Source organism: Mirounga angustirostris, unplaced genomic scaffold, assembly GCF_029215605.1.
Source record: "Mirounga angustirostris isolate CCGP_5_RB_7025 unplaced genomic scaffold, mMirAng1.0.hap1 SCAF_7, whole genome shotgun sequence".
Lineage (NCBI taxonomy): Eukaryota > Metazoa > Chordata > Mammalia > Carnivora > Phocidae > Mirounga > Mirounga angustirostris.
In genome coordinates, this window is record NW_026991715.1 from 89,558,254 (window position 1) to 89,581,936 (window position 23,683).

Here is a 23,683-nt window from a genome sequence, read left to right on the forward strand (position 1 = left end):
ATTTAGTAAGAAAATTCCCAAACTGAGAATAGAATCCAGTTTGAGTTTTAATCTCCTATTCTGTATCTCAGAGACCCACTGTTAGCAGCCTCTCAGTTTCCCAGAGAATGGCCACCCTTAAAGGGAGCTTCATCCAAGGGGGAGCTTGCCAGTTTTGCCTCAGGATGTATTGGATGCCCCAAAGGTGTGAGTTGGAGCTAAATTTTAAACAAGCCCTTGCTTACTTTTTCCCTCTGCAGCCTTGAGCTATCTGATTCAGGATTTTGATAAGGAGCCTCCCTCTTAAATCTGCTTATAGCTGTTGAAACCTAGAATGCAAAAACAGCTTTTTTTTTTTTTTTTTTTAAGATTTTGTTTATTTATTTGACAGAGAGAGAGACAGTGAGAGAGGGAACACAAGCAGGGGGAGTGGGAGAGGGAGAAGCAGCTTTCCTGTGGAGCAGGGAGCCCGATGTGGGGCTCGATCCCAGGACCCTGGGACCATGACCTGAGCTGAAGGCAGACATTTAATGACTGGGCCACCCAGGCACCCCAAAATAGCTGTTTCTAGGGTGTGGTCTAATTCCTTTTTAAAACATTTTTTTAGGGGTGCCTGGGTGGCTCAGTCGTTAAGGTCTGCCTTCGGCTCAGGTCATGATTCCGGGTCCTGGGATCGAGCCCCACATCGGGCTCCCTGCTCGGCGGGAAGCCTGCTTCTCCCTCTCCCACTCCCCCTGCTTGTATTCCCTCTCTCGCTGTGTCTCTGTCTGTCAAATAAATAAAATCTTTAAAAAAAAAAATTTTTTTTTTAAAGTTTTACTTATTTAAATAATCTCCAGGGGTGCCTGGGTGGCTCAGTCAGTTAAGCATCTGCCTTCAGCTCAGGTCATTACCCCAGGGTCCTGGGATCGAGCACCGCATCGAGCACCGCATCGAGCACCGCATCGGGCTCCTTGCTCTGCAGGGAGCCTGCTTTTCCCTCTCCCTCTGCCTGCCTGCCTGCCTCTCCCCCTGCTTGTGCTCTCTCTCTCACTCTCTCTCTCTCTGTGTCAAATAAATAAATTAAAAAAGTCTTTAAATAATCTCCAAACAACATGGGGCTCAAACTCACAACCCCGAGATCAAGAGTCACATGCTCCCCCGACTGAGCCAGCCAGGTGCCAGGTGTGCTCTAATTCTTAACGCCATGACATGAATTGCTTCAGTTTCTATTCATCCCTGCACATCATTTGAGAACAAATTTAATATCGCCCAAAATACGCTCGGCAATGCAAGTTCCCTTAAATAAGCCAGCTCATGATTTAAGTGAGAGGGTATCATCCCCCCACAGACATGAGAGAATCATGCCCTGGGAATGTTCATGACTCTGAAGAAGGATGAGACTCTTTCAAAGTAGAAACTTAATTATGAACTTAGCTTTTCACCAAGGAAAGAAAAGGCCTTGCTAAAAACAAATAATTGTGTGGGTTCGTCGAAATAATTTATAGGTAGTATCCGTTCTGTTGTTTTTTTTTTTTTAATGCAGCAGACATTGTATGTCGTAATTTAAAAATCATATACCAAAGGCTCATAGCAACAATAAAAATGACCACTCTTTTGTGATTTGGGAGCAGTGATTTTCAGCTCTGTCAGCTCTTACTCCTAGCAGTTATTTTGTATTTCTAAATTATATGGTTTTATCTTGATTTGTAAGTTTTTAGCATTATGTATGTATTTCTTTGTATGACACTTGAGATTTAGCTCTTTTACATCCCACCTTCTCTGCAGCCTCGGAATAGGATTGGGTCCCTCTTTTTAGCTAAGTAAATGATCATTATTATGCAAATGTATTGCACTGTCAGCCCAGGTAGAGCGCCCCAATTACAGCACCCCAGTCGGCAGCTTTGAACTTTTTCTTAAGTTGACACTTGCCTCATTTTTTTTTTACGCCATCTCTACACCCAACATGGGGCTCAACCTCACGGGGTCTAGAGTCTCTTGCTCCGTCAGCTGGGCAGGTGCCACAGACACTTGCCTCTCGTTTCCCTTGGATTTTTCCCCCGTATACAATCCTCACTTCTTTCTAAAGCCCTATCTCATTGTCTTTGCCTCCTTTTCTGGACGTCTGCTCCCCCCACCCCCCAACCCCGCAGACCCCAGTGGCCACACACCCTGCTTGGGTCTTCCATTCTTTGTCCTTCGGATTTGGAGCAATTCTTCCGGGGCTGACCTCTCTTTCCAGGCACAGCTGCCTTGTTTTGCTAGAATCTAAACTCTGAACACTGGTGTGGCCTCAGCTCCTCTTCCTCCCAGCTCTAAAATAACTACGGTAAGAACTTTAACCATTGGGATGCCTGGGTGGCTCAGTCGTTAAACGTCTGCCTTCGGCTCAGGTCATGATCCCAGGGTCCTGGGATCGAGTCCCACATCGGGCTCCCTGCTCAGTGGGGAGTCTGCTTCTCCATCTCCCTCTGCTGCTCCCCCTGCTTGTGCTCACTCGCTCTCTCTCTGACAAATAAATAAAAATCTTAAAAAAAAAAAAAAAGAACTTTAACCATCTGCCTCAACCTGTCCCACTCACCCAAACACCCCCACACCGCTCCTTCACGAGCACACCGTCAAGAAAAAAACCTACATAATACTGAATGTCAGTTATAGCGCTATAAAACTGGGAGGGGGTGGTTATGAGGAATTTTAGATAAATTGGTATTAGTGACAGTGCTGTGGCTTGTCAGCTGTGCTTGCATCCTTCATCTCTTTGTAGATGTTAGGAAAAGGGTAAATTCAGTTCCTTCTGTGTCTCAGTGTCCTCTTAAATTGGGGATCATGTTAATGTCTGTCTCAAAACTGCTGAGAGTCACATGCCTACATGAACCCATTAAACAGAGTGTAATTTCTTTTTTTTTTTTAGAGAGAGTGGGGGGCAAGGAGGTGGCATGGGGAGGGACAGAGGGAGAGGGAGAGAGAAAATCTTAAGCAGGCTCAGCGCGAAGCCCAAATGGGGCTCGATCTCACGACTCTGAGATCAGGACCTGATCAAGAGTCGAACGCTTAACCGACTGAGCCACCCAGGCGCCCCCAGAGTGTAATTTGTGCCATACACGGAGCACTCAGTAAGTTTTAGCTGTTACCATGATTACAGATTATTCTCATGTTAATTCTTTTCATTCAGTATTATAAACTATCCACATAGGGGCACCTGGGTGGCTCAGTCGTTAAGCGTCTGCCTTCGGCTTGGGTCATGATCCCGGGGCCCTGGGATCGAGCCCCGCATCGGGCTCCCCGCTCTGCAGGAAGCCTGCTTCTCCCTCTCCCACTCTCCCTGCTTGTGTTCCCTCTCACGCTGTCTCTCTCTCTGTCAAATAAAAAAATAAAAATCTTAAAAAAAAAAAAAAACCTGTCCACATATACAAATTATTTTTGCATCACAATAAATTTGTAGTTTTCTATCTAAAGATTTCTGAGTACTTTTCATGACTTGTATTCCAATTATTTGGTTGCATTTTTAACCAAATCTAGTTTACTTATTAAATCTTGTTATATTTTCTGATCCCTCTTAAAAAAAAGGAAAATTTTATTTTGAATTAGTTGGAATCCAACAGCTTCCTTTGTAATCAGATCAAATATATGAGCAATTGTATCTTTAAGATTTTAAAAAATTGTATGTCACCTCCAAACAAAAGATTTTCTATCTAAAAAAAAAAGTAGCCACAGATTCATATGTTCTCAATTGGGACTGCTGCTTGTCTCCCCAATATTTAATATTTAATACCTACCTTTTCCTCCTGTTAAAACCCAGATTTAATTTGGGGTGGCCTTCTCCAGCTCTCTTGCTAATGGTGGTTAGGAGAAGTTAATAGGAGTCATCAGGTGGCACTTCTAGAAAGTTCTTTGAAAGGGCTGGCTCAGCCTGAAGCACACTCTTCTGTCCTAGCTGTCCTCATTCCAGGAGTGTCCAGCTAATGTTTGGACAGACATCTCACGCTAAGGATGGGCAAGCAGAAGGTAGAAGTCGTTGCTGGCCAGCAGTCGTCCTGCCAGCCCCATGCTCCTGGTGCTGAACACTTCATTAACGGGAGAGAAAAACAAATCTTTGCTTGGTGAATACATGGGCTGGCCTCTTACCCACACCTAGCTCAGTTTCTGACTGATGCATGAGAGACTTCAATTATTTAATGAAAATACCACTTTCCTTAGAAATTGATTTTTTTTTTTTTAAACCTAGTTAACTATAGAGTAATTTACATTACCCACTGGGACCTAATTCTTCACTCAGAAAAGTTCAAGCCCTATTTGAAAGGAGAAAAAGCATAGCCGAGCTTTCAGAGTACTACAGTCCTGCTATTAGCTCTAGGGCCCCATTGCATTTTGCAGCCTGGGGAGACCGTTCGCTTCTTGCAGCTGCCTGGTTCTCCTGTGAGCCCTCCTAGGTGTGCAAGGGCAGGAGCCCTGCCTGCGTTTCTGCTTCTGCTTTTGTTCCCATTTCTGACCACTGATGCTCCATCCCATTTCATCTCCATCAACAGAGCTACCATCCTCAGGTCTAGTTGGAATTCTCCCAGAATTTTCCAGTGCCATGTCCTCTACTCTCCTGGAATGTTTAAGACTTGACTTCCTCTGATCTGCCCCAGGATCAGCTCACCCACCATCTCTAGGGGAACTTACATGCTCACATCCCCAGACCACAGAGATGAAAAACTGTCTTATTTTAGTTCTTATTTCCTTGAGTGCTGTCTAGTGGAGTCACTTCCTGTGTATCCTCCCAGGCATTGTGCTTAATCTCCAAACAGTTTCATCCTGTAGATGTGGGTGTTCTGGGTTTTTTGTTGTTGTTGTTGTTTTTGGTGGTTTTGTTTTGTTTTCTGCTTAAGCTTTTCTGTCAATATGTACCTGACTTCTAGAAATTTCTCTCAAAATTGTGGGGTCTGAACATATCATTTGTGTGTTCTTTTTTAATGAGTTTAATAGGTTTTTTGAAGAGAGACATAAGTGCTCGTGCCTTTCATTGAAGTCTGGCCTATATTCTGGCAATCAGTTGAGCTTTTCTTTGTAGTGTGAAATGTAGTTGATTTCTGTAGGTAGGCTTGTGCATTGAAATTGTGTAATTAGTTTTCAGAGGTAGAACTTGATGTGTCTATATTAGATCAGCCTTATTCTGTTGTCCAGGGACTTCATACTCCCTTTTTGTGGTTTGTGATTGATAAAAACCAATTGAGGTTATTTGTTTTTGAGTACTGTTGTTATTCTGAATAACTTTATGCATAACATACATAGCTGGTATTTTTCATTTTCATTTTTTTAAAAAATATTTTTATTTATTTGAGAGAGAGCATGTGCATGCATGCACAAGCACAGAGGGAGAGGGAGAAGCAGGAGAGCCCAACACAGGGCTTGATCCCAGGACCCTGAGGTCATGACCTGAGCTGAAGGCAGACACTTAACCAACTGAGCCACCCAGCCGTCCCATATAACGTATTTTTTAATGTTTTTTTTCTGAGAGGCACACGAGAAAGTGCTTTCTTGATTCATCTCTAATCTTTAGTTTACCAGGTTATACATGTACAAAATGGAATGAAGCACTTTTCTTTTTTGTTTGTTTGGTCTTTTTAAGATTTTATTTATTTATTTGAAAGAGAGAGAGAGTGTGAGTATGTGCATAAGCAGGGGGAGTGGCAGGCAGAAGGAGAGGGAGAAGCAGGCTCCCCGTTGAGCAGAGAGCCCAATGACATGGGGCTTAATCCCAGGATCCTGAGAGATCATGACCTGAGCCGAAGGCAGACGCTTAACCGACTGAGCCACCCAGGTGCCCCAAGGAATGAAGCACTATTTGATACCTTGTTCTAGCTGAATTAAATCAGTCATTATTAAGGAAAAATAGACATTGGGAGATCATATAGATTATAGGCTAACAAATCATTAGGAGGTCTTACTAAGATGATGATGATATTTGAAAATATGACATATTGACCTGCCTTGTTTATAAAACTACCCAGAATAGTGGTTAAATGTTAAACTGTCTTCACCACGTTACCGTGCTTTAAATTTTTTTTTACCAAAAAAATTGTTTTTGTAAAATATAAATTGTATGCATATTGTATGCAAAATTGACCATTTTGACCATTTTTAAGTGTAAGCTCGGTGACATTAAATATATTCACAGTGTTATGCAGCCATCACCACCATCCGTGTCCAGGACTTTTTCATCTTCCCCAACTGAAACTCTACTCGCTAAACACTGACTCCCATTGCTTCCTCCCCAAAGCCCCTGGTCACCCCTATTCCACTCTTGTCTCTGAATTTGCCTATTCTAGATACCTCAAATATTAGTGCAATCAAGTAATATTTGTCCTTTTGTGTCTGGCTTATTTCACTGAATGTAATGTTTTCAAGGTTAGGGTTAGGGTTTCAGTGTCATCAAGGTTATCATGTATCAGTGTAGTATGGCCAAACAATATTTCATCATATGGATATACCGCAGCTTATTCATCTGCTGATGGACACTTGGGTTCCTTGTACCTTTGGCTAGTGTGAATAATGCTGCTATGAACACGGGGACAAGTGCCTTCAGTTCTTTTGGATATACCCTGGAGTAGAACTGCTGAGTCACACGGTAATTCTATGTTGAACTGTTTGAGGAACTGCCAAACAAGTGGCTTTACTTCCCATGGCGCTGTCACTCTTTGCATTGGCTCAGAGTCCACCCTCCTTGCTACCAGGGTGTTGCTAGATAAGCTGACCTGTGACCCTGCCTGTGCCCAGCTGTGTGTCCCTCACTTAGGGCCATTCACTGCTCTCTGAACACCTGTGGAAAAGGTGCTGCAGAGTGCTCAAGGGAGCCTGCCTATTGCTCGTTTGATGGCCCGTGAAGTCCAAGCCTACGGGCTGTAAAGCGATTGCTTCCTGGCAAGTCATACACATTGGCAAACTTGGGGATCTCAAGGAAGATGATGCCCATCTAGTTAAAGGTTCCGTCTATGAAACCTGGTAGCAGCCAGCATGATAGCGCTTAGGTCCTGAATGCAAAATGGAGACCTTGAATGCAAACCGAAGACCTTAAACATACTTCTGGCAGGATAGAAGTTGTAAAAACTGTGACCCCTGAGGCTTTACCAAGCCCTAGCCTCAGTGCCAAGGTCAAATTTGTGAACTGTCCAGGGAAGTCTCTCCGTTTTGTTAAAGAACAAGTCTTGTTTCACCTCTGTAGAGAAAGCATGCCGAATAGCACTGCATATCAGAATAATTTTACAAATTCAAAAACACAGTGAAGCTTTTCACGTCACTGGTGGAATCCTTGGTTCCCTGACGTTTTCTCGGGATGAGCAGGTAGGCTTCTCCAAGGAATAGTGTTGTTGGTGGTTGAGTTTGTATAGGCATACCTCATTTTACTGTGCTTCACTTTATTGTGCTTTGCAGATACTGTATTTTTTAGAAATTGAAGGTGTGTGGCAACCCTGTGTTGAGCAGGTCTGTTGGGGCGATTTTTCCAGCAGTGTTTGCTCACTTTCTGTCTCTGCGTCACATTTTGGTAATTCTCGCAATATTTCTAGTTTTTTTCATTATCAACGTATTTGTTACAGTGATTTGTACTCAGAGATCTCTGATGTCACTATTGTAATTGTTTTGGGGGCACCGAGAACTATGCCAATATAAGACGGTGAACTTCATTGGTATATATGTGTGTTCTGACTGCTCAACCGACTGCCTGTCTCTCCCCCTCTCCTTGGGCCTCCCTATTCCCACGGACACGACAGTATTGAGATTAGGCCAATTAATTCTGCAGTGGCCTCTGAGTGTTTAAGTGAAAGGAAGAGTCTCACATTTCTCACTTTAAATCAAAAGCTAGAAATGATTAAACTGAGTGCAGAAGATGTGCTGAAAGCTAGGCCTTGTGTGCTGAGCAGTCAGCCAAGTTGTAAATGCAAAGGAAAGTTCTTGAAGGAAATTGAAAGTGCTACTCCAGTGAATACACACATGATAAGAAAGTGAAACAGCCTTATTACTGATATGAAGAAAGTTTGAGTGGTCTGCATAGAAGATCAAACCAGCCATCACATACCCTTAAGCCAAAGCCTAAATGAGAGGTAGGCCCTCACTCTCTTCAACTCTTTGCAGGCGGAAAGGGGTGAGGGAACTGCAGAAGAAAAGTTCGAAGCTGGCGAAGGTGGTTCTTGAGGTTTAAGAAAGGAAACCGTCTCCAGAACCTAAAAATACCAGGTGAAGCAGCAAGTGCTGATGTAGAAGCTGCTAGTTATGCAGAAGGTGTAGCTAAGATAATTCCTGAGGGTGGCGACACTAAACAACAGACTTTGAGTGTGGACCAAACAGCCCAGAAATCCTGAGGGCCTTTAAAAGAAGTATGCTAGATCTGCTCTGCCTGTGCTCTAGAACAGAAGGCATGGTGATCTGCCCTTCCACCAGTATTGATTGGACATGCTAGATGGGAATGGGTGAGATTGCAGGAGCTCATTCAGGTTGTTAGTTTGCTACACCACAGCCCCTGGAATATGCAGCCTCCTGGAATTTATGGTGAAAGCCTGTGAGTGCCACCTAGTGGCAATTGATGGGATTTGCGACCAGAAAATTCCCATTTGAGAAATAGGACTTTGAGATTTTCCCTGTGATTGAAGGACATAAAATAACGTTGAGACCTGAACTACCCACAATACCTTGGGTGACGTTGGGGAAATGCTTTAACGGGGAGGGTAATGCCCAGAAGTATTCCATCATAAAATGGAAATGGTTTATACAGGAACAGACCACCAGGAGAGTGAGAGAAAGTACTCATGAGTAGGAGCCTCTTTTCCCCAAAGTCTGGCTCTGGAACCACCTGAGTAGCTGTTGGGTCCTATGGCTACTGAGTCACTCGGCAGTGTCCCATGAAAAGCTTTCCATTGACCAACAAAATAGTTGGTTTCTGGAGGGCAGTTCCACAGTAAATGGACAGTTTCCTCTTTAGAAGTCCACTACTCTGATGAGGAAGGTCAAAACAAATCAGTTCAGTGGGCTGAATTGTATGCTGTTTTTCTAGCAATGATGGAAGAACTGAACAATCATAAAAGCCCCTGTGTTTGGGTTTTTACTGACTTACAGACAGCGGCCACATGTATCTGGCCAATCAGATTGGTGCTGGTAAACCTGACGGGAAGGGGGGGTTGTGGTACAAATGGATCCTGACAGGAACATACAGTTACTCCGGACTGGGCATAGCCTATTCCGTGGTAGATATAAATGTTGAGGGTACAATAAAAGGACTGGAACAGAAGATACTAGAAATATATTGTCAGGTCACATATCTTCAGACCAAGGAACACACTTTATAGCCCATAATGTTCAACAGTGGACAGAGGGATATAATTTTCAGAGGAATGGTTTGATGGAGAATTGGAACAGGCAGTTGAAATATATATATATATTTTTAAACAGGGAAATAAAGGCATGAAGGGCTGGCTTACACACGTCCGTGAGTGTGTGCTCACACTCAACATGAGGCCAAGAGAAGGTCCCCACAGACAGATCCCTCTGCTTTTTCGGGGGTGGGGGCGGGTGGGTTTGGAGAAGAAGCGATGGGAGGGATGCTGGTTGGTATCACTATACTTTTCTCTTTTTTCCCCACATCACCTCAACTTCCTTTGTCCTACCTGAGGCAGTGGTCCCAGGACCAGGGCTGCAACTACAGGTGCCAGAAGCTTCTAAGTAAGAAACTATACCTTTAAACCTTTATGTCAGAATTCCTAAGGATCTGCTGGGGTAGGTTGTGCCTTCACCCCATCTGGCAGAATTGGGGCTGCCACTGAATGCAGCTATATCGCAGAATGGTCTGGACAGCTCACCTTAGTTCTGCACCCAGTAATCCTCCTGCCGTCCCCGCCCCATCCCAGTGGAAGAGGCCTGAGTGGGGCATATGCTAGACCAGTATTTCTGTTGGCAACCTGGACCAACACAGTGGCCAAACCTAACACCCCTTCCAAAAGTAGAAAAGTTAGGGTCTAGATGGAGAAGAGGAGGAATGGTAGCTGAGGGTTGAGGAATGAGTGAGTGGCGTATGCGGTGAGAGCATGGCAGTGTGGCTGGCACTGGGGCCTGGAGAGGGACTCCAAGCCAGATGTTGTCTCCTCTCGTTCAGTGACACCAGGTGCCTGAAAGGGCAGAGATTCCTGTTGCTGTGAGACCACTCTTGCTTTTGGAACCTAAAAAAAACTGGGAGTCTGCAAACCTGAATGGCATCACTCTGGGGGACGTTTAAGTCACACAGTGTGATGATGGCCTGGACAGTTGTTAATGACCGAGTGGGACTCTAGTAATGTGCCAGAGCTTTGCAGAACACATCTCCTGGCACACTGCGGTACGGTGTAATACCGGCCTTGCTACAGTGCTGGTGTTCACAGTCAGATGGACTGGGAAGTGGGGTCCAAGCCCCCTCAGGGAGCACCTGGGTGGCTCAGTTGGTTAAGCACTGGACTCTTGGTTTCGGCTCAGGTCATGACCTCGGGGTCCTGAGATCAAGCCCTGAGTCAGGCTCCACGCTAGGTGGGGAGTCTGCTTGTCCCTCTCCCTCTGCTCCTTCCCCGGCTTGCTCTGTTTCTCTCTCTCCCATAAATAAATAAAATCTTTTTTTTTTTTTTTTAAGCCTCCTTGGGAAGTAACACAGATGGAAAATGACTATCCTGAGAAAGCACTGGATTTACCTCACCTCACCATCAGCTAATTTCTTTTTAAAATTAACTAATTAATTTAAGATAGAGTGTGTGAGGAGGGACGGGGAGCCAGGCAGAGGGACAGGGAGAGAGACAATCTCTAGCAGACTCCCCGCTGAACAAGGAGTCTGACATGGGGCTTGATCCCATGACCCTGAGATTATGATCTGAGCTGAAATCAAGAGTCGGATGCTTAACCAACTGAACCACCCAGGTGCCCCAGTGTCAGCTAATTTCTAAGCTGAATACCTCTGCACCAGCTTATCATAAGGTACAAAGGGGGAAATAAATAATTAGGACAAAAATAAGAAAATGTATGTACTTGCTTTATAGGCTTTACATTAGTTGTTTCTTTAAATCTATCCCTACTTCCACACTAGCCCCTCCAAATATTAGGGAATATGATTATTTTGTGGTAAGAGTCTTGACCAAAGGCAGTGGTGGCATTTAACTTCACAAAAGAGGCCTCTGTCTTCTGCCCTCAGCTCTTGGAAGATGATCTTTGTTTGCCCAGAGGCCTTGGGTTAGCCAGTGAATGACTGTGTGATTTAAGGTGGGCTTTAGGTCACATGACATCAGTCCAGTGGAGACTTAAGATCAACCACATCGGCACTCAATTAATCATGCCCATGTAATAGAGCTCTGAAAACTGAGTACTGAGTCTTGGAATAGCTTCCCTAGTACTTGGTACTCTGTATAATTGTCACACATCGATACCGGGAAAGTAACATGTCCTAAATGCACGGGGAGAGAGAATAGTGGCAGTCCTGCATCTCCTAGTTCCCCAGACTCATGAGCTTCTTTCCTTGGCCAGTCTTAATCTGTATCCCTTCCCTGTAAGAAGTTGTATAATACAGTGTATGCAGTATATATTTTAGCTTTGAGTGGGTTCTCTGAGTCCTAGCAAATCATCCCCAGCCATTGTTTTAGGAATCCCCTGAACTTGCAGTTGGTTTAAGAAGTGACTGTGTTCACTCTTAATGTACATTTGGCTGAATTCCTCACGAATCTCTACTCAAGAGGAATCCAAATCATAAGCCCTTTGTTCTAACTGCCAGATAGGTAAGGACTTGCTTGGTCTCTCAGGAAAATAAATGAAACAAATACACACACGCACACACACACTTTGACATAGTTATATTCTCTTTTTACTCCCTTTTATGTTCTAGAATAAAAAATTATAAAGCACGTTTTCTTTCTTTCATGTCTTACAGTCAAGAGAAAACACAGTAGAAGTCCCAAGGGCGCCCGGGGGGCTCACTTAAGCATCCAGCTCTTGGTTTCAGCTCAGGTCATGATCTCATGGGTTGTAGAATGGAGCCCCACGCCAGGCTCCACACTCAGCAGGGAGTCTGCTTGAGATTCTCTCCCTTTGCCCTTCCCCCTGCTCGCATGCACGTGCTCTCTCTCTCAAATCTTTTTTTTTTTTTTAAGATTTTATTTATTTTTTAGAGAGCAAGCGAGAGAGAAACAGCATGAGAGGGGAGAGGGTCAGAGGGAGAAGCAGGCTCCCCGCTGAGCCAGGAGCCCGATGTGGGACTCAATCCCAGGACCCTGGGATCATGACCTGAGCCGAAGGCAGATGCTTAACCATCTGAGCCACCCAGGCGCCCTCTCTCAAATCTTTTTAAAGATTTTTATTTATTTATTTGACAGAGAGTGAGACAGCAAGAGAGGGAACACAAGCAGGGGGTAGTGGGAGAGGGAGAAGCAAGCTTCCTGCCAAGCAGGGAGCCCAATGCAGGGCTTAATCCCAGGACCCTGGGATCATGACCTGAGAAAAGGCAGTTGCTTAAAACGACTGAGCCACCCAGGCGCCCCAATAAATAAATATTTTTAAAACAATAGACGTTCCACCAAAAAAAAAAAAAAAAAAAAACACCCCAAGTTACTGGAATTAGCAGATAAGGACATAAACTATTATAAATATATAAAATAATTAATGGGAAAAGAATAATAACTGGGAGAGAGAAGGGTATAATGAGTTGAAGAGTATTTATCCAGAACTTCTAAATGTGACCTAATTTGGAAATAGTCTTTCACGGATGTAATTAGGTAAGTTAACATGAGGTCCTAATATTGGGCCCTAATCCAGTGACTGGTATCCTTACAAGAAAGGGAAATTTGGACCCAGAGAGACACAGGGGAGAACGCCTTGTGAAGCTAGAGGCAGAGATTGAAGTGATACATGTACAAGCTGAGGACTGGCAAGGGTTACTGGCAGCCACCAGCAATGAGGAGAGAGGCCTGGAACAGACTGTCTCGCAGAACCGCCAGATGGACTAATCTTGCTCAGCCCCGAGTTTGGACTTCTGGCCTCCAGCACTGTTGTAGACTACATTTGTTTTTTTAAGCCATTCATTTTATAGTACTTTGTTATGAGCCTAGGAAATTAATACATGAGGCCATGAGATAGTCTGGGATATGGATGGAAAACTTTTTTAAGAAGACCAAATGGAAATTCTAGATCTGAAAAACACAGTGGTTAAAATAAAAACCACAGTGGATGGGCTAAACACCAAGTTGGACTTCACAGAAGAAAGAATAAGCGAACTTGAAGACAAGTAAATAGAACTTATCCACACTGAAGCAGAGAGATTAAAAAACCACCACCTGAAAACATGAACAACATCGCTTAGCATTGATGTATTCTCAGACTGGGAAGGGTACCTGAAATTGGGATCAGAGTAAGAAGAGGAAGAAAATAGGGCGCCTGGGTGGCTCAGTTGGTTAAGCGACTGCCTTCGGCTCAGGTCATGATCCTGGAGTCCCTGGATCGAGTCCCGCATCGGGCTCCCCGCTCGGCAGGGAGTCTGCTTCTCCCTCTGACCCTCCCACCTCTCATGTGCTCTCTCTCTCATTCTCTCTGTCTCAAATAAATAAATAAAATCTTAAAAAAAAAAAAAAAGAGGAAGAAAATAGGGCAGGAAGAAATATTTGAAGAAATAAAGACTGAAAAACTTTACAGAAACTCACAACATTCTAAACAAGACAAACACAAAGCAAGGCAACAGCTGAAAACCAAAGATAAAAACTTACAAGTAGATAGAGGAAAAAGACACATCTTCGTCCATCCTCCCCACCTGCCCTGCTTCCTGGGAGGTGGTGCTTCCTGTCCCCCTGGCTGGTAGCCCTGACCATATCCACAGGAGACCTTGAGGCCCAGGTGACCCTTCTCCATGCTGGTCCCAGCCCCAGGCCTGCCTGCGGCAGCTCCCACAATGAAGTCCACTTCTCGGTGTGGCCGCTCTGGTGCTCTTGCAGCCGCCCTCTCACTTCCACAACTTCCAGTCGGAGCGTCTCTAGCTCTTCAAGTGTGCCTTGCTCCCTTCTGCTGCTGGGAGCTCGCCTCCTTCAGAATCCCTCTTGGCCGGGCCCCCTGGGTCGCAGATGTCTGAAGAGTAGGTTTGCGCCTGCACGGTGTGGGTGCTGACTTCAGTGAAATACACTTGGGAATTCATTCACAAGCCTTGCGCCGTCCTTTCTTCAAACGTAACTGATTGTGGGTGGAGGTGTGGAGGACCAATCAGCCTGTTGTGGGCCTCGTCCGCCTCTCCAGCATCAGCCTGCACTGTGTTCTTTGCTCTCTGTGTTGCCAGCCACGTCCACCTTCTTTTGGTCCGCCTCCGTTCTTTTCAGCCTCAGGCCTTGGCGCCTGTTAAGTCTGCAGTTCTCCTACAGACCTCCTATACAGAGATACCTGTTCATCCACTTCCCCAGCAAAACCTTCCCACACTTCCCTGATTTGGACAGATGCTCCTTAGGGCTTGCCTTCATGTTGTGTCTTTTCCTATGAGGACCTGGCAAAACTGTGACTGTTGTGCGATTATTGTGTCACTCCCCCCCCGCCCCGTGAGCTCTGCGAAGGCAGGAACCCTATCTGGTTGTTCCCATTTTGTATTCTCCAGTCCTAGGCACAGAGCCTGCCGTCCAGGACCTACTCTGCTAATACCTTGTGAGCGAATCGATGGGTGAATGGGTGGACAGTTCCAGGCAGCAGTTGGTGGAGCATATCAGTGGTTCCTCTGGGAGTGACTTTTAGTCCTCAGGGGAAAAAGACCTTTGGTTTCTCTGACTGCCGTATATCATGTGTTTCCCAGGACTGTCTCTTCATACAGAATCTAGGCCCTCTTAGCCATTTCACACTCAGCCCCAGCCTGGCTGTAATGCTCCACCCTGTAACAGCTGCTTTCATCTTCCTGTCTCCACCCTTAGACTCACTGTTCCCGCAGGTGTAGCTACACCTACTGGTGCTGCCCTTAGAAGGCACTGCATATACTCCTTTGGGAGGCTAAAAAGTCATGTTAAAGAAGTGCTCCTGGACTCAGGCAGCCAGGGGTTCTGTGGGAGGAAGAAACCTGCGTCTGGTTGCACTGGCCTCAGAAGTCAGGAGCTGCAACGTACTGGGCACAGATGGGCAAGGGCTCTGGTCCTGCGACACTGCTGTCCTCACAGGGCTTCCTGAACATAGAGGAGGGAGGTCACTTCCCGAGCCACACAGTTGAGAAGAAGCGGGCACAGGAGAGGAACCCAGCTCCGTGGGCTCCAGAACCCAGGGCTCCCTAGCAAGCTAGTTCGCCTGCTTCCAGAGTATGGCTTGGCTTGGGAAATCGGTACCCTACTGACAGTTTCGTAGCAACAGTAGCTTCCCTGCAGACGAGGAGGAGCCAGGAGACTATTCCCCTTCGCCACAACAGGAAGCTGCGGCCCAGCGGGGGCGTAGGGGTGCAGATGGCAGGCCAGCGAGGGCACGGACCCTTAAGCATAGGAGCTGGATCTGTGCCCCCCTCCCCCTGGCGCCTGCGCACTGCAGCTCCGTTCCCCGCCCAACGTCGCCCAACCCCGCCCCGATTGCCCGGGTTTTCAAATTTGAAACCTGCTCCTTTTCCCGCCTGAACATGTTGACCAGCGGAGGGAGAGGGCGGGGCTGCACGCCGCCAATAGTGCTTCAGAAGCTCGCCGGCCCCGCCCCGAAGGTGACGGCAGCGAGCCGCAGGAGGCAGCGGGCAAATGGGCGAGAGTGCCCGCCGGCCCCGCCTCTGCGGCGCCCACGTGCAGCGACCGAGCTGGGGCCTCCCGGACACCCAGGGCCCCCAGAGTACCATTTTAGGTGCAGAGCCTTCGCTATCAGCTTGGGGCTAGAAACTGGGGCCCTGATATACTAAGCAGTCGGTGCGGGGTCGTTGAGCGAAATGGGCAAGACGTGGCCCCCTTCAGCCCGGGGATTCACTCAAAGACTGGGCCTGGAATCGGCGCCCTTAGCAGCCCCGGGAGTGTGAGTGGGGGCGGGCTCGTGGAGGTGGTCTGCTGTTCCCTGGTCCCTTTTCAGGGGGGCGGGGCCAAGGGCTGGGCCGTCCCGGGGGGCGGGGTGTCCCAGGGGCGGGGCCGGGCCCCTGTGTTTGTTGCACCGTGTCAGTTACATTGTAACAAAAGTGGTGCAGCCGCTCTTCCGGCCAGCACCTTAGGCCCGCCGGCCGCCAGCTGTCGCCGACATGGAACCCGTGGCCAGCAATATCCAGGTCCTGCTGCAGGCGGCCGAGTTCCTAGAGCGCCGTGAGAGAGGTGAGGAAGAACTCTTGGCCAGACTCCAGACGGCAACCTCGCTGACACAGGCCTGGGCTGGATTTGGCTCCCAACAAGAAGGATGCATGCATTGCTTTAGGCAGTAGCCCCGGGGCACCCCGCCCTCAACTTGTTGGCGGGGGAGGGATCCCCGGGCTGTCGGACTGGGAGGGGTTGGGAAAATGGCCCTGGCGCCAAAAGCCCTTCCCTGACCGTGCCTTGCCAGGGGCGCCTGCTGGGACCAGCCCCAGCCTGAAGTGGGCTGGGGCTCTATCTGGCAGAAGCTGAGCATGGCTACGCGTCCCTGTGCCCGCACCGCAATCCAGGCCCAGTCTACAGGAGGAGGAAGCGATCCCCCCAAGCTTCTGGCGCGCTGGACAGTGGGCGGTGAGGAGGGCTGAGGATGGTGGGGGGGGGGGATGGGTGCCATCCCTCATGGGGCCTCACCTTTGCCCACTTCCTCCTTGTTGCTTGTATCTTCTGGGCCAGGTCCCCTACTCTGGAGGCAATTCAGACCTCTCCTGCCATCTCATCACTCCCCTCTGTTCATTCAGGGACTGTTTCTTGAGCACCCCTGATGTGTCAGAAACTATAAACAAGAGACTTTAGGGTCCTCCTTCCACTCACACTCTTGCAGTCCGCATCTCTACTCGATTTCCCTCGCAGACTTTTCTCTTTTTCTCCACCCTTTGCACATGCTAATCCCTCCACTTTTAACCCCACTTTGGGTAGCATGTTTCTGGCCCAGCTCAACTGTCACCTCTGTCCAGGAAGCCCTTCCTGACCGCTGGTAGGGGGCCTCGTTTGGACCCCACAACCACCTGGGCAGGCCTCTCGGCATTTGGCCCAGGGTCTCTGCCTCTTCCTGCGGACTCCAATGCTCAAGGCTGGCACAAGGTCCCCGCATTAGGCTAGTTTGGAGCCCACATCTATAGTGGATTTTAAGCCCCTGGGACTGGGGGTGTGGGTAGTAGCTGACGCCCCCTCATCCTCCCTGGCATTGGCAGGTCTGTGCACAACGAGCTGGAGAAACGCAGGTGAGTCCCAGCTTTGCCCTGACAGCACTGGGCCCCAGGAACCATCATCTTCCTCTGGCCTTCCCTCCCCTGCTGTCCCTCTGGCCAGCAAGGCTGGGCTGGCACTGCCCTCCAGACTCCTTCCCCCGCAGGAGGGCCCAGCTGAAGCGGTGCCTAGAGCAGCTAAAACAGCAGATGCCCCTGGGGCCTGACTGTGCCCGCTACACCACATTGAGCCTTCTGCGCTGGGCCAGGACGCACATCCAGGTAAGGAGCTGCCACTGCGCCCTGCGGCCAGCCTGCCAGAAGCTGTGAGCGGTATAGTAGGAAGGCGCTGAGTGGAACTGGGGGAGAGGCCCGAGGTCATAGCCCAGCAGTTCTCTGTGCTTTTAGCTTCCATTTGTGCTAAGTAGGAAGAAAAGCAGAAGACCACTCAAGAGGACTGTCCTGAGGCTTGAGTCACTTTGCCCAGTAAACGTTCATGGTTATTATAGCTATTATCAATTCAGTACTAACTGGCAAGTCACTCAGCCTCTCTGGACTTGGTTTCCCCCTCTGTACAGAGGGACATGGCTGTTGAAAACATTCTGATGTGTCATGTGTCAGGGTCCCTAAGGCTGCAGAGGTTTCCCTCTCCCATCCCCCCAAGGCCTCCTGTTCTGAGCTATCTATTCTGAAGCCATTTGGGGAGGCAGTTCCAGAGGCCAGGAGAGGGAAGCCAGTCACCCCTCCTCCCAGCACCCTTCTGCTACCTGGGCTAAGCTCAGTGCCCCCTAGTGGACAGGAGTGGGGTAGCAGACTCAGATTGGGGGGAGGGGGGCAGCAGCCCTAGAAGTGGCCTCAGAAACCATAGAGGCCTTTTCCTGCCCTCCTGGCCCTTTTCGCAGAGGAAGAAATGGGGGCACAGCCAGGCCAAGGACTGAGCAGCACAGCTAATGAGAGGCAGAGTCATAACCCAGGCCCAAGTCCCCTGACTTGCTGTTTCCTTCAACAAGTGTTTATTGAGCACCTGTTCTAGGCACCAGGTGTTGTGGTAGATAGTCCATACGCTATGCAGCAAATAAATCACAGTGCGGGGACTGTGAGCTTTGCCCCATGGTGCCCACGTCCCCTCCTTGTGCTGAAGAACACCCTGGCTTGGTAGCAGGCCCGTTTCTCACATGGAGCTTACCTGGCCTGGTTCTTGGGAGGGATGATGTGTGCCCCTTGGGTGCTGGCTGGCCCATGGGCAGGACCTGGGGATTGCTCCTTCCTCAAAGCCCTATCACCCCTCTCCTGGACTCCCTGGCCTCCTGTGGGCTGTCGTCCAACTTGCCCTGGAACATAATTTGGGGCACATAGATCTGTCCAGGTCTGTTTCCTGCTGGAAACCTTCCATGGCTCCTGACAGGACAGTCTCAGTTCCTTCCTTCCCGTAAAACTGTAGGCCCTTCACAGCCCAGGCGTTGCCACTGGTCTGCTTTTGGTCTCCTATCTTCCCATGCCCTACCAGAAAAGCTGAATTCTCCATGACCTTCCCAGTGTCCCTCTGCTTGGATGCTGCTTTTTGCCCCATCTTTGCATAGACAGCTTACTCATCCTTCTACACCCAGTACAAATGTCCCCTTGCTCAGTTCTCCCTTTCTTGTTGACTGAATGCAGGCTTCTGCCCGCAAGGGCTCTGGTGGGAGAACCCTTGGCCCTCCAGTCCCTGGACCCCAGGCTGGCAGGGCCGGAGGGGGATTAATACTAAAGCTCCAGGGCTCCTGGGAGGTTGACCAGGAGTTACAAACCGGTAGGCTTTGTTTGGTCTGTAGTTTTCTAAAAACTTAAATTAGCTGGCAGCACGTAAAAGGACATTTGACATGAAAAAGTCTGACTTCTAGCTTTTCTTAAATTGGGCCACGTGGCAGCACCAGGCCCGTGTGCATGTGGCTGGACCCGGCTAGAACCTGGGGGGGCCGCCCCCTTGAGCTGTAGTGCGCGCTCCCCGCCATGCCACAGGCCTCCCCTGTCCCTGCTGCCTGCAGCAGACAGACCCACGTCCCTTGACTAGGCTCTGACGGCCTTTGAGATTGTGGCGCCGTCCCCAGCCCATCAACGCAGCATGCTCCTGGGGCATTTACGTGAGCCGGAGGGCAGGGAGGCTGGCTTCCCCGAGGATGTAGCAGCAGGCCCCTGGGGCCCAGATGCGGTCTGGAGCAGGCGGTGACCAATGGCCGGGCCGTCGCTGGCAGTGCTGTGCTGAGCCCGGGACCTCGCCCCCTTGGGACCCACAGAAGCTGGAGGCGCAGGAGCAGCGGGCGCGGCGGCTCAAGGAGAAGCTGCGCAGCAAGCGGCAGAGCCTGCGGCGGCAGCTGGAGCGGCTCCGGGGGCCGGCGGGGCCGCGGGCAGACGGCCTGGACTCTTCGGGCCTCTCTTCCGAGCGCTCGGACTCGGACCGAGGTGAGTGCCCCGAAGCCAAGGGGTCGTGTGGGCTGAGCGGGCCGTGGCCCCTAACCGGCGGCCTCCCTGTGCAGAGGAAGCGGACGTGGACGTGGAGAGCCTGGCGTCCGGGGCCGAGGCTGAGCTGCTGCGGGGCTTCGGCGCGGGCCGGGAGCACAGCTACTCCCACGGCGGCAGCAGCTGGCTGTGAGCCCCCGCACGCTGCCCTCCGCTCGAGGCCGGAACCCGCCGCAAGCCTCAGGGGCTGCCTGCGACGGACTGAAAGGACCCTTCCGTGGGAACAGGTGCCTGCCCCCCCTGCCCCCCCCCGTCCCCCCCGTCCCCCTACCCCCACCGCTGGCTGCCGGCCGGTCCTCCTGGGGGAGGGCTCGCCTGTGCTTCCTCCGCGGCCTGCAGGGCAGGCAGCTTGCGCCCGGGCCACCCTTCCAGGCCTTTCTTGTAGCACTTGGCTCTGCTGTCCCCAAGGGGAGCAGAAGACTCTTGGGCCCTCACGTTCATTCCTAGAGAAGGCCCCCAGAGACTGGACAGTATTCGCATTAAATTTACGCATCTTTGCTAACTTCCTGTCCGTGGTCTTGCCTGATGAAAATGGGGAACTCCCAGGCACGGACAAACTGGAAAAGAGGAAATGAGATCATAGCCGTGACCGACACCATTTGCTCACGGTACCAGGCAGTGTCCCTCCACGCCTCACAGCTGGGGGCTGCCTGGCCCCGCTTCACAGGTGGCACTGAGGCTGAGTACGAGACTTGCCTGAGGCCCAAAGCCAGGAAAGCGTGCAGTCAAGATTCTAACTAAAGCTTTCTGCCTCCAAGAATTATTTATTGAGTGCCTGTTATGTGCTAGACGCAGTTCCAGGCACCCGGAACACATCATAGAACACAACAAAGGCCCCTGCCCTCGCGGAGCTTACAGTCTAGGCTTCCTCCCCCTGCACACTGTGCCCCCGAGCGAGCCACCGCCCCTCCCTGGGCCTGTCCTTGGCCCCCCGGCTCCACGCGGAACAGGACACCCGGCCCCAACCCCCCTCCCCCCCAAGAGAGCAGAAAGGGCTGGAAGTTGAGTTTTACTAGTAAAGTACGAGCAGGAAGGGCAGAGGGACTGGAGCCGGGCCGTCAGGTGTCCCACCGCCCCGGAGCCCGGGCTGGCTACACGAAGTGCTGCCGCTGTTGCTGCTGCTTGCTGGCCGCCTTGCTGGCCAGGTCCTTGGCCTTCTCTGTAGCTGCCAGTGCCGTCTCCTTGGCCTTCTCCTTGGCTTCCTTGGCTGTCTCAACGAGGGTTTTGGAAGGGGCCTCCCCTGCAGCAAAGGGCAGGGGCTGGCTTCAGAAGACACCAAGACGACCCACCTCAACACCCCTCCTCCCTGACACTCCCCGTCTTTGGGCCAGGCGCTGTCCGAAGGGTGCCATTTGCCCCAGGGTACTGATGATGGGTCCCAGGCTTAGAGTGGGGTGGTGACGGCTGTGGACTCCACACCCGGCAGGGCCACTAGGGCCTCTTTTTGTGCCCAGAGCCCCTCACCTTGCAGCTTGGCCAAGATGTACTCAAAGCCCTTCATAGTCTTGGTCACGTTGCTTTTGAACCGGGCAAGACCAAATTCCTGGCAAAAGAAGAAAAGGGGGAAAGATTCTGAGCTTCCCACTGACCCCTAGCCCAGCCTCCATACCAAATGCTTGGGGCCCCAAAGCCCCAGCACCCCCACAACACTGCTCACCTGGACAGCTCTGGAGACACCAAATAAGCTAGAGGAGACCCAGGCTTCCCGGCGGATTTCGGTCCAGCCGCTGTTATCAGAGTTCACACAGTAAACACATCGTTCCTCCACCACCTGTGCAGGGAGTCAGGCCAACCACAATCGCGTGGGAGTCTTTCACTTTATCAATTTGCACATAAGTTGGATCCCCTGCCTCTTTTTCACAGGGTAGGGCAATCAGGTGAAAATTCACTTCCTTCCCTTACTGTATTCCCAACCTTCATTTCAGGAAGAGAGCAAGAACATAAAAAAGGCCATTCTGCTGTCTCAAACCTCTCCTCTGACCCTTTCAACTAAAAGGCATATAGACTCGAGATCAGTAGAGTGTGTGCCAGCTCTAACCTGGCCCTGGACTTTGTCTGAAGGCTTTCTGTGCAGTGCTTTTAGCCTGCCTTCCACCCACTGCAGGGCCTGAGCTCCCTGGCAGGCGAAATGAAAATGGAAACCTGGCAAGCGTCACAGCTCTCATTATCTGACGAGTGACCCAGTACTTCCAAGAGCAACACTTAAAAGACATGTCTCACAGCTGGATCACTATCTTCGTAATTTATAAAAATAGATTACGCCCTCAGGGTAGTCAGCTGTGAAGCCTTCGGAAAACTCTGGGGCAGAACATCAAGGTGCTCGCTCACTCTGTGACCTTGCAGGGCACTTCCTCTCTCAGAACCTCACTTCCCTCTTTGCACAATAGAGAGTAATACCTAGCTCCCAGAGCCACTGTGAAGAAGTTAGCTGAGAAAAAGAATGAGAGCTCTCTGAAAACTTTTAGAGTATTCACATGTGAGAAGATACTGTAGGATGTTCCTTTAACCAAGGGTTTTCCAGCTCTCTTATAGGCAAGAAATCAAAAGGTATACGAATCTCTCCTTCCAAAATCTTAGGTGAAAACCCATTATGTAAGACAGATAAAGTGGAACTCCTTTAATCATCATGGGGTAAGGGGCCCAGATCCTCTCCCCTCTGAGGCACAAACAAACAAACTGCTTATGGCTTGATAGACTCCGGTTTGAAAAATCACTGCCTCCTTCCCTCAGCATCACTTCTGTGGGCGCACACTCTGTGTGTGCCAGGCACAGTGAGGGTGCTCTGTATTTAGTACTTGGGACAACTCTGTAAAACAAGTACCCCTCCCCCACAGTATGAATGAGTTAAAAAACTAACTGGCTGAAAAAAATCATCTGAGTTTACACTCTAGATCTAGCACTCCCCAGTAACCCAAATCTGCTTCAGACAACAGAAGCCCCTTCATGGCTTCCTAGCCACATGTACCTGGAGCTACTTTTGGGGGACCAACGGGGAGAGTAGTCTCACCATCAGCCGGGCGTGGTTGATGTTCCAAGTGAAGGTGGTCATGGTCTGGTTCTGCGGGTCCACAATAGAATCCTCCAGGATGTACACCGAGTGAGCAACATTGGCAGGAAACAGTCGCTCGGCCCAGCGGGGCATCCTGTTGGTCTTGGTCAGGAGACGCCGGGACAGGAGTTTCTGGTCAGGGGTCACCTCCCGGTGCACTATGTCTTCCGTCAAGACATGTTTGCTGCAAGTATCAGAATGAAGGTGACCCTCGGGGGCATGCCGCTGAAAGACTGCCTGTTGGGGTTCCCCTATGGAGCCTCCCCGCCCAGAATGGCCATGCCTTCCCCAAGCTTGCACCGCTAAGTAGTGTGGCTCACACCTCAACTAGAGTCCCTTGCGACTATCCGAGGGCAAAATCCAACTCCCGCCCTCTTGCTGACCGATTCCAGCGGGGACTGGACCTCATGATTTATTACCCCAGTGGAGAACCGCCACAGGCAGAGGAGTAGGCCAGCGCCGGGACTTCCAACCCCAAGATCCCTCCCAACTGCTGTGCCGCCGCCTCTTCCTGTCTCACCACCCCGAAAAGAGAGAACCTTGGACTAGAGCCTCAAGTAAACCACCGCCCAGGCCCGGCCTCCTTCCACTACCTTGCAGGCCTGGCCTGGCCACTTTTCGGATGGGGTCTTCTTACCCTAAAGAAGGCCACAACGGTTCCGACGATGCCCTACCTCGGACTCGATGTCGAGTCTCTCCCGGCCCCACACTTCGATCTCCAAACAGCGAGGGGGGGAGGACTGCTCTTTCCAGGGCCACGTACCTATAGGGATTCGGGTACCGCTGCCAAAAGGCAGCGAACACTTGGTCCCAGGAACTCCGGAGCACGCTCTGGCCCAGGAAATACTTCACCATCGTCCCGGCCGCGGCGGACTCAGCAACCGCGCAGCATCAGGGGTGCGATGCCCGGGGGGGCACGCGGA

At 50.1% G+C, this 23,683-nt stretch overlaps 2 protein-coding genes across 14 annotated transcripts; one reads left to right on the forward strand and one right to left on the reverse strand.

The window, feature by feature from the left end:
* Positions 1-702: 702 nt before the first annotated feature.
* On the forward strand, positions 703-22,569 carry MXD3 (MAX dimerization protein 3). Of its 12 annotated transcripts, XR_010413187.1 has the most exons (7): positions 768-16,214; positions 16,496-16,601; positions 17,222-17,251; positions 17,383-17,497; positions 19,447-19,654; positions 19,729-19,938; positions 21,637-21,772. XR_010413187.1 is itself a non-coding variant. In XM_064596514.1 (6 exons), exons 1-6 carry the CDS (start codon positions 16,145-16,147, stop codon positions 21,820-21,822), a joined length of 999 nt encoding a protein of 332 aa, XP_064452584.1. In that variant the 5' UTR covers positions 735-16,144; the 3' UTR covers positions 21,823-22,569. The 12 variants fall into 12 exon arrangements, 11 of the variants coding, with proteins under 11 accessions (XP_064452582.1, XP_064452580.1, XP_064452578.1 ...); XM_064596514.1 differs by having other exon boundaries at positions 735-16,214; positions 19,447-19,938; positions 21,637-22,569; XM_054513309.2 differs by lacking the exon at positions 21,637-21,772 and having other exon boundaries at positions 770-16,214; positions 19,729-19,991.
* PRELID1 (PRELI domain containing 1) lies at positions 20,456-23,664 on the reverse strand. Of its 2 annotated transcripts, none has more exons than XM_045900429.3 (5): positions 23,524-23,664; positions 22,719-22,944; positions 21,369-21,482; positions 21,176-21,254; positions 20,456-20,951 (listed from the first exon to the last, which is right to left on the reverse strand). In XM_045900429.3, the coding sequence occupies exons 1-5, from the start codon at positions 23,613-23,615 to the stop codon at positions 20,803-20,805; spliced, it is 660 nt and encodes a 219-aa protein (XP_045756385.1). In that variant the 5' UTR covers positions 23,616-23,664; the 3' UTR covers positions 20,456-20,802. The 2 variants fall into 2 exon arrangements, with proteins under 2 accessions (XP_045756385.1, XP_064452587.1); XM_064596517.1 differs by having other exon boundaries at positions 23,398-23,615.
* Between the last annotated feature and the right edge of the window lie 19 nt (positions 23,665-23,683).

Bases quoted from the DNA above. Each gene is read 5' to 3' on its own strand.
- MXD3 (XM_064596507.1), top strand. From the start codon at position 16,145: ATGGAACCCGTGGCCAGCAATATCCAGGTCCTGCTGCAGGCGGCCGAG. The intron at 16,602-17,221 runs GTGAGGAGGGCT...TGGCATTGGCAG, and splicing joins GGCGCGCTGGACAGTGGGCG to GTCTGTGCACAACGAGCTGG. The intron at 17,252-17,382 runs GTGAGTCCCAGC...CTTCCCCCGCAG, and splicing joins AACGAGCTGGAGAAACGCAG to GAGGGCCCAGCTGAAGCGGT.
- PRELID1 (XM_064596517.1), bottom strand. From the start codon at position 23,615: ATGGTGAAGTATTTCCTGGGCCAGAGCGTGCTCCGGAGTTCCTGGGAC. The intron at 22,945-23,397 runs GTAAGAAGACCC...TGATACTTGCAG, and splicing joins CCGTTGTGGCCTTCTTTAGG to CAAACATGTCTTGACGGAAG. The intron at 21,483-22,718 runs GTGAGACTACTC...CTCCCTGCACAG, and splicing joins TCAACCACGCCCGGCTGATG to GTGGTGGAGGAACGATGTGT.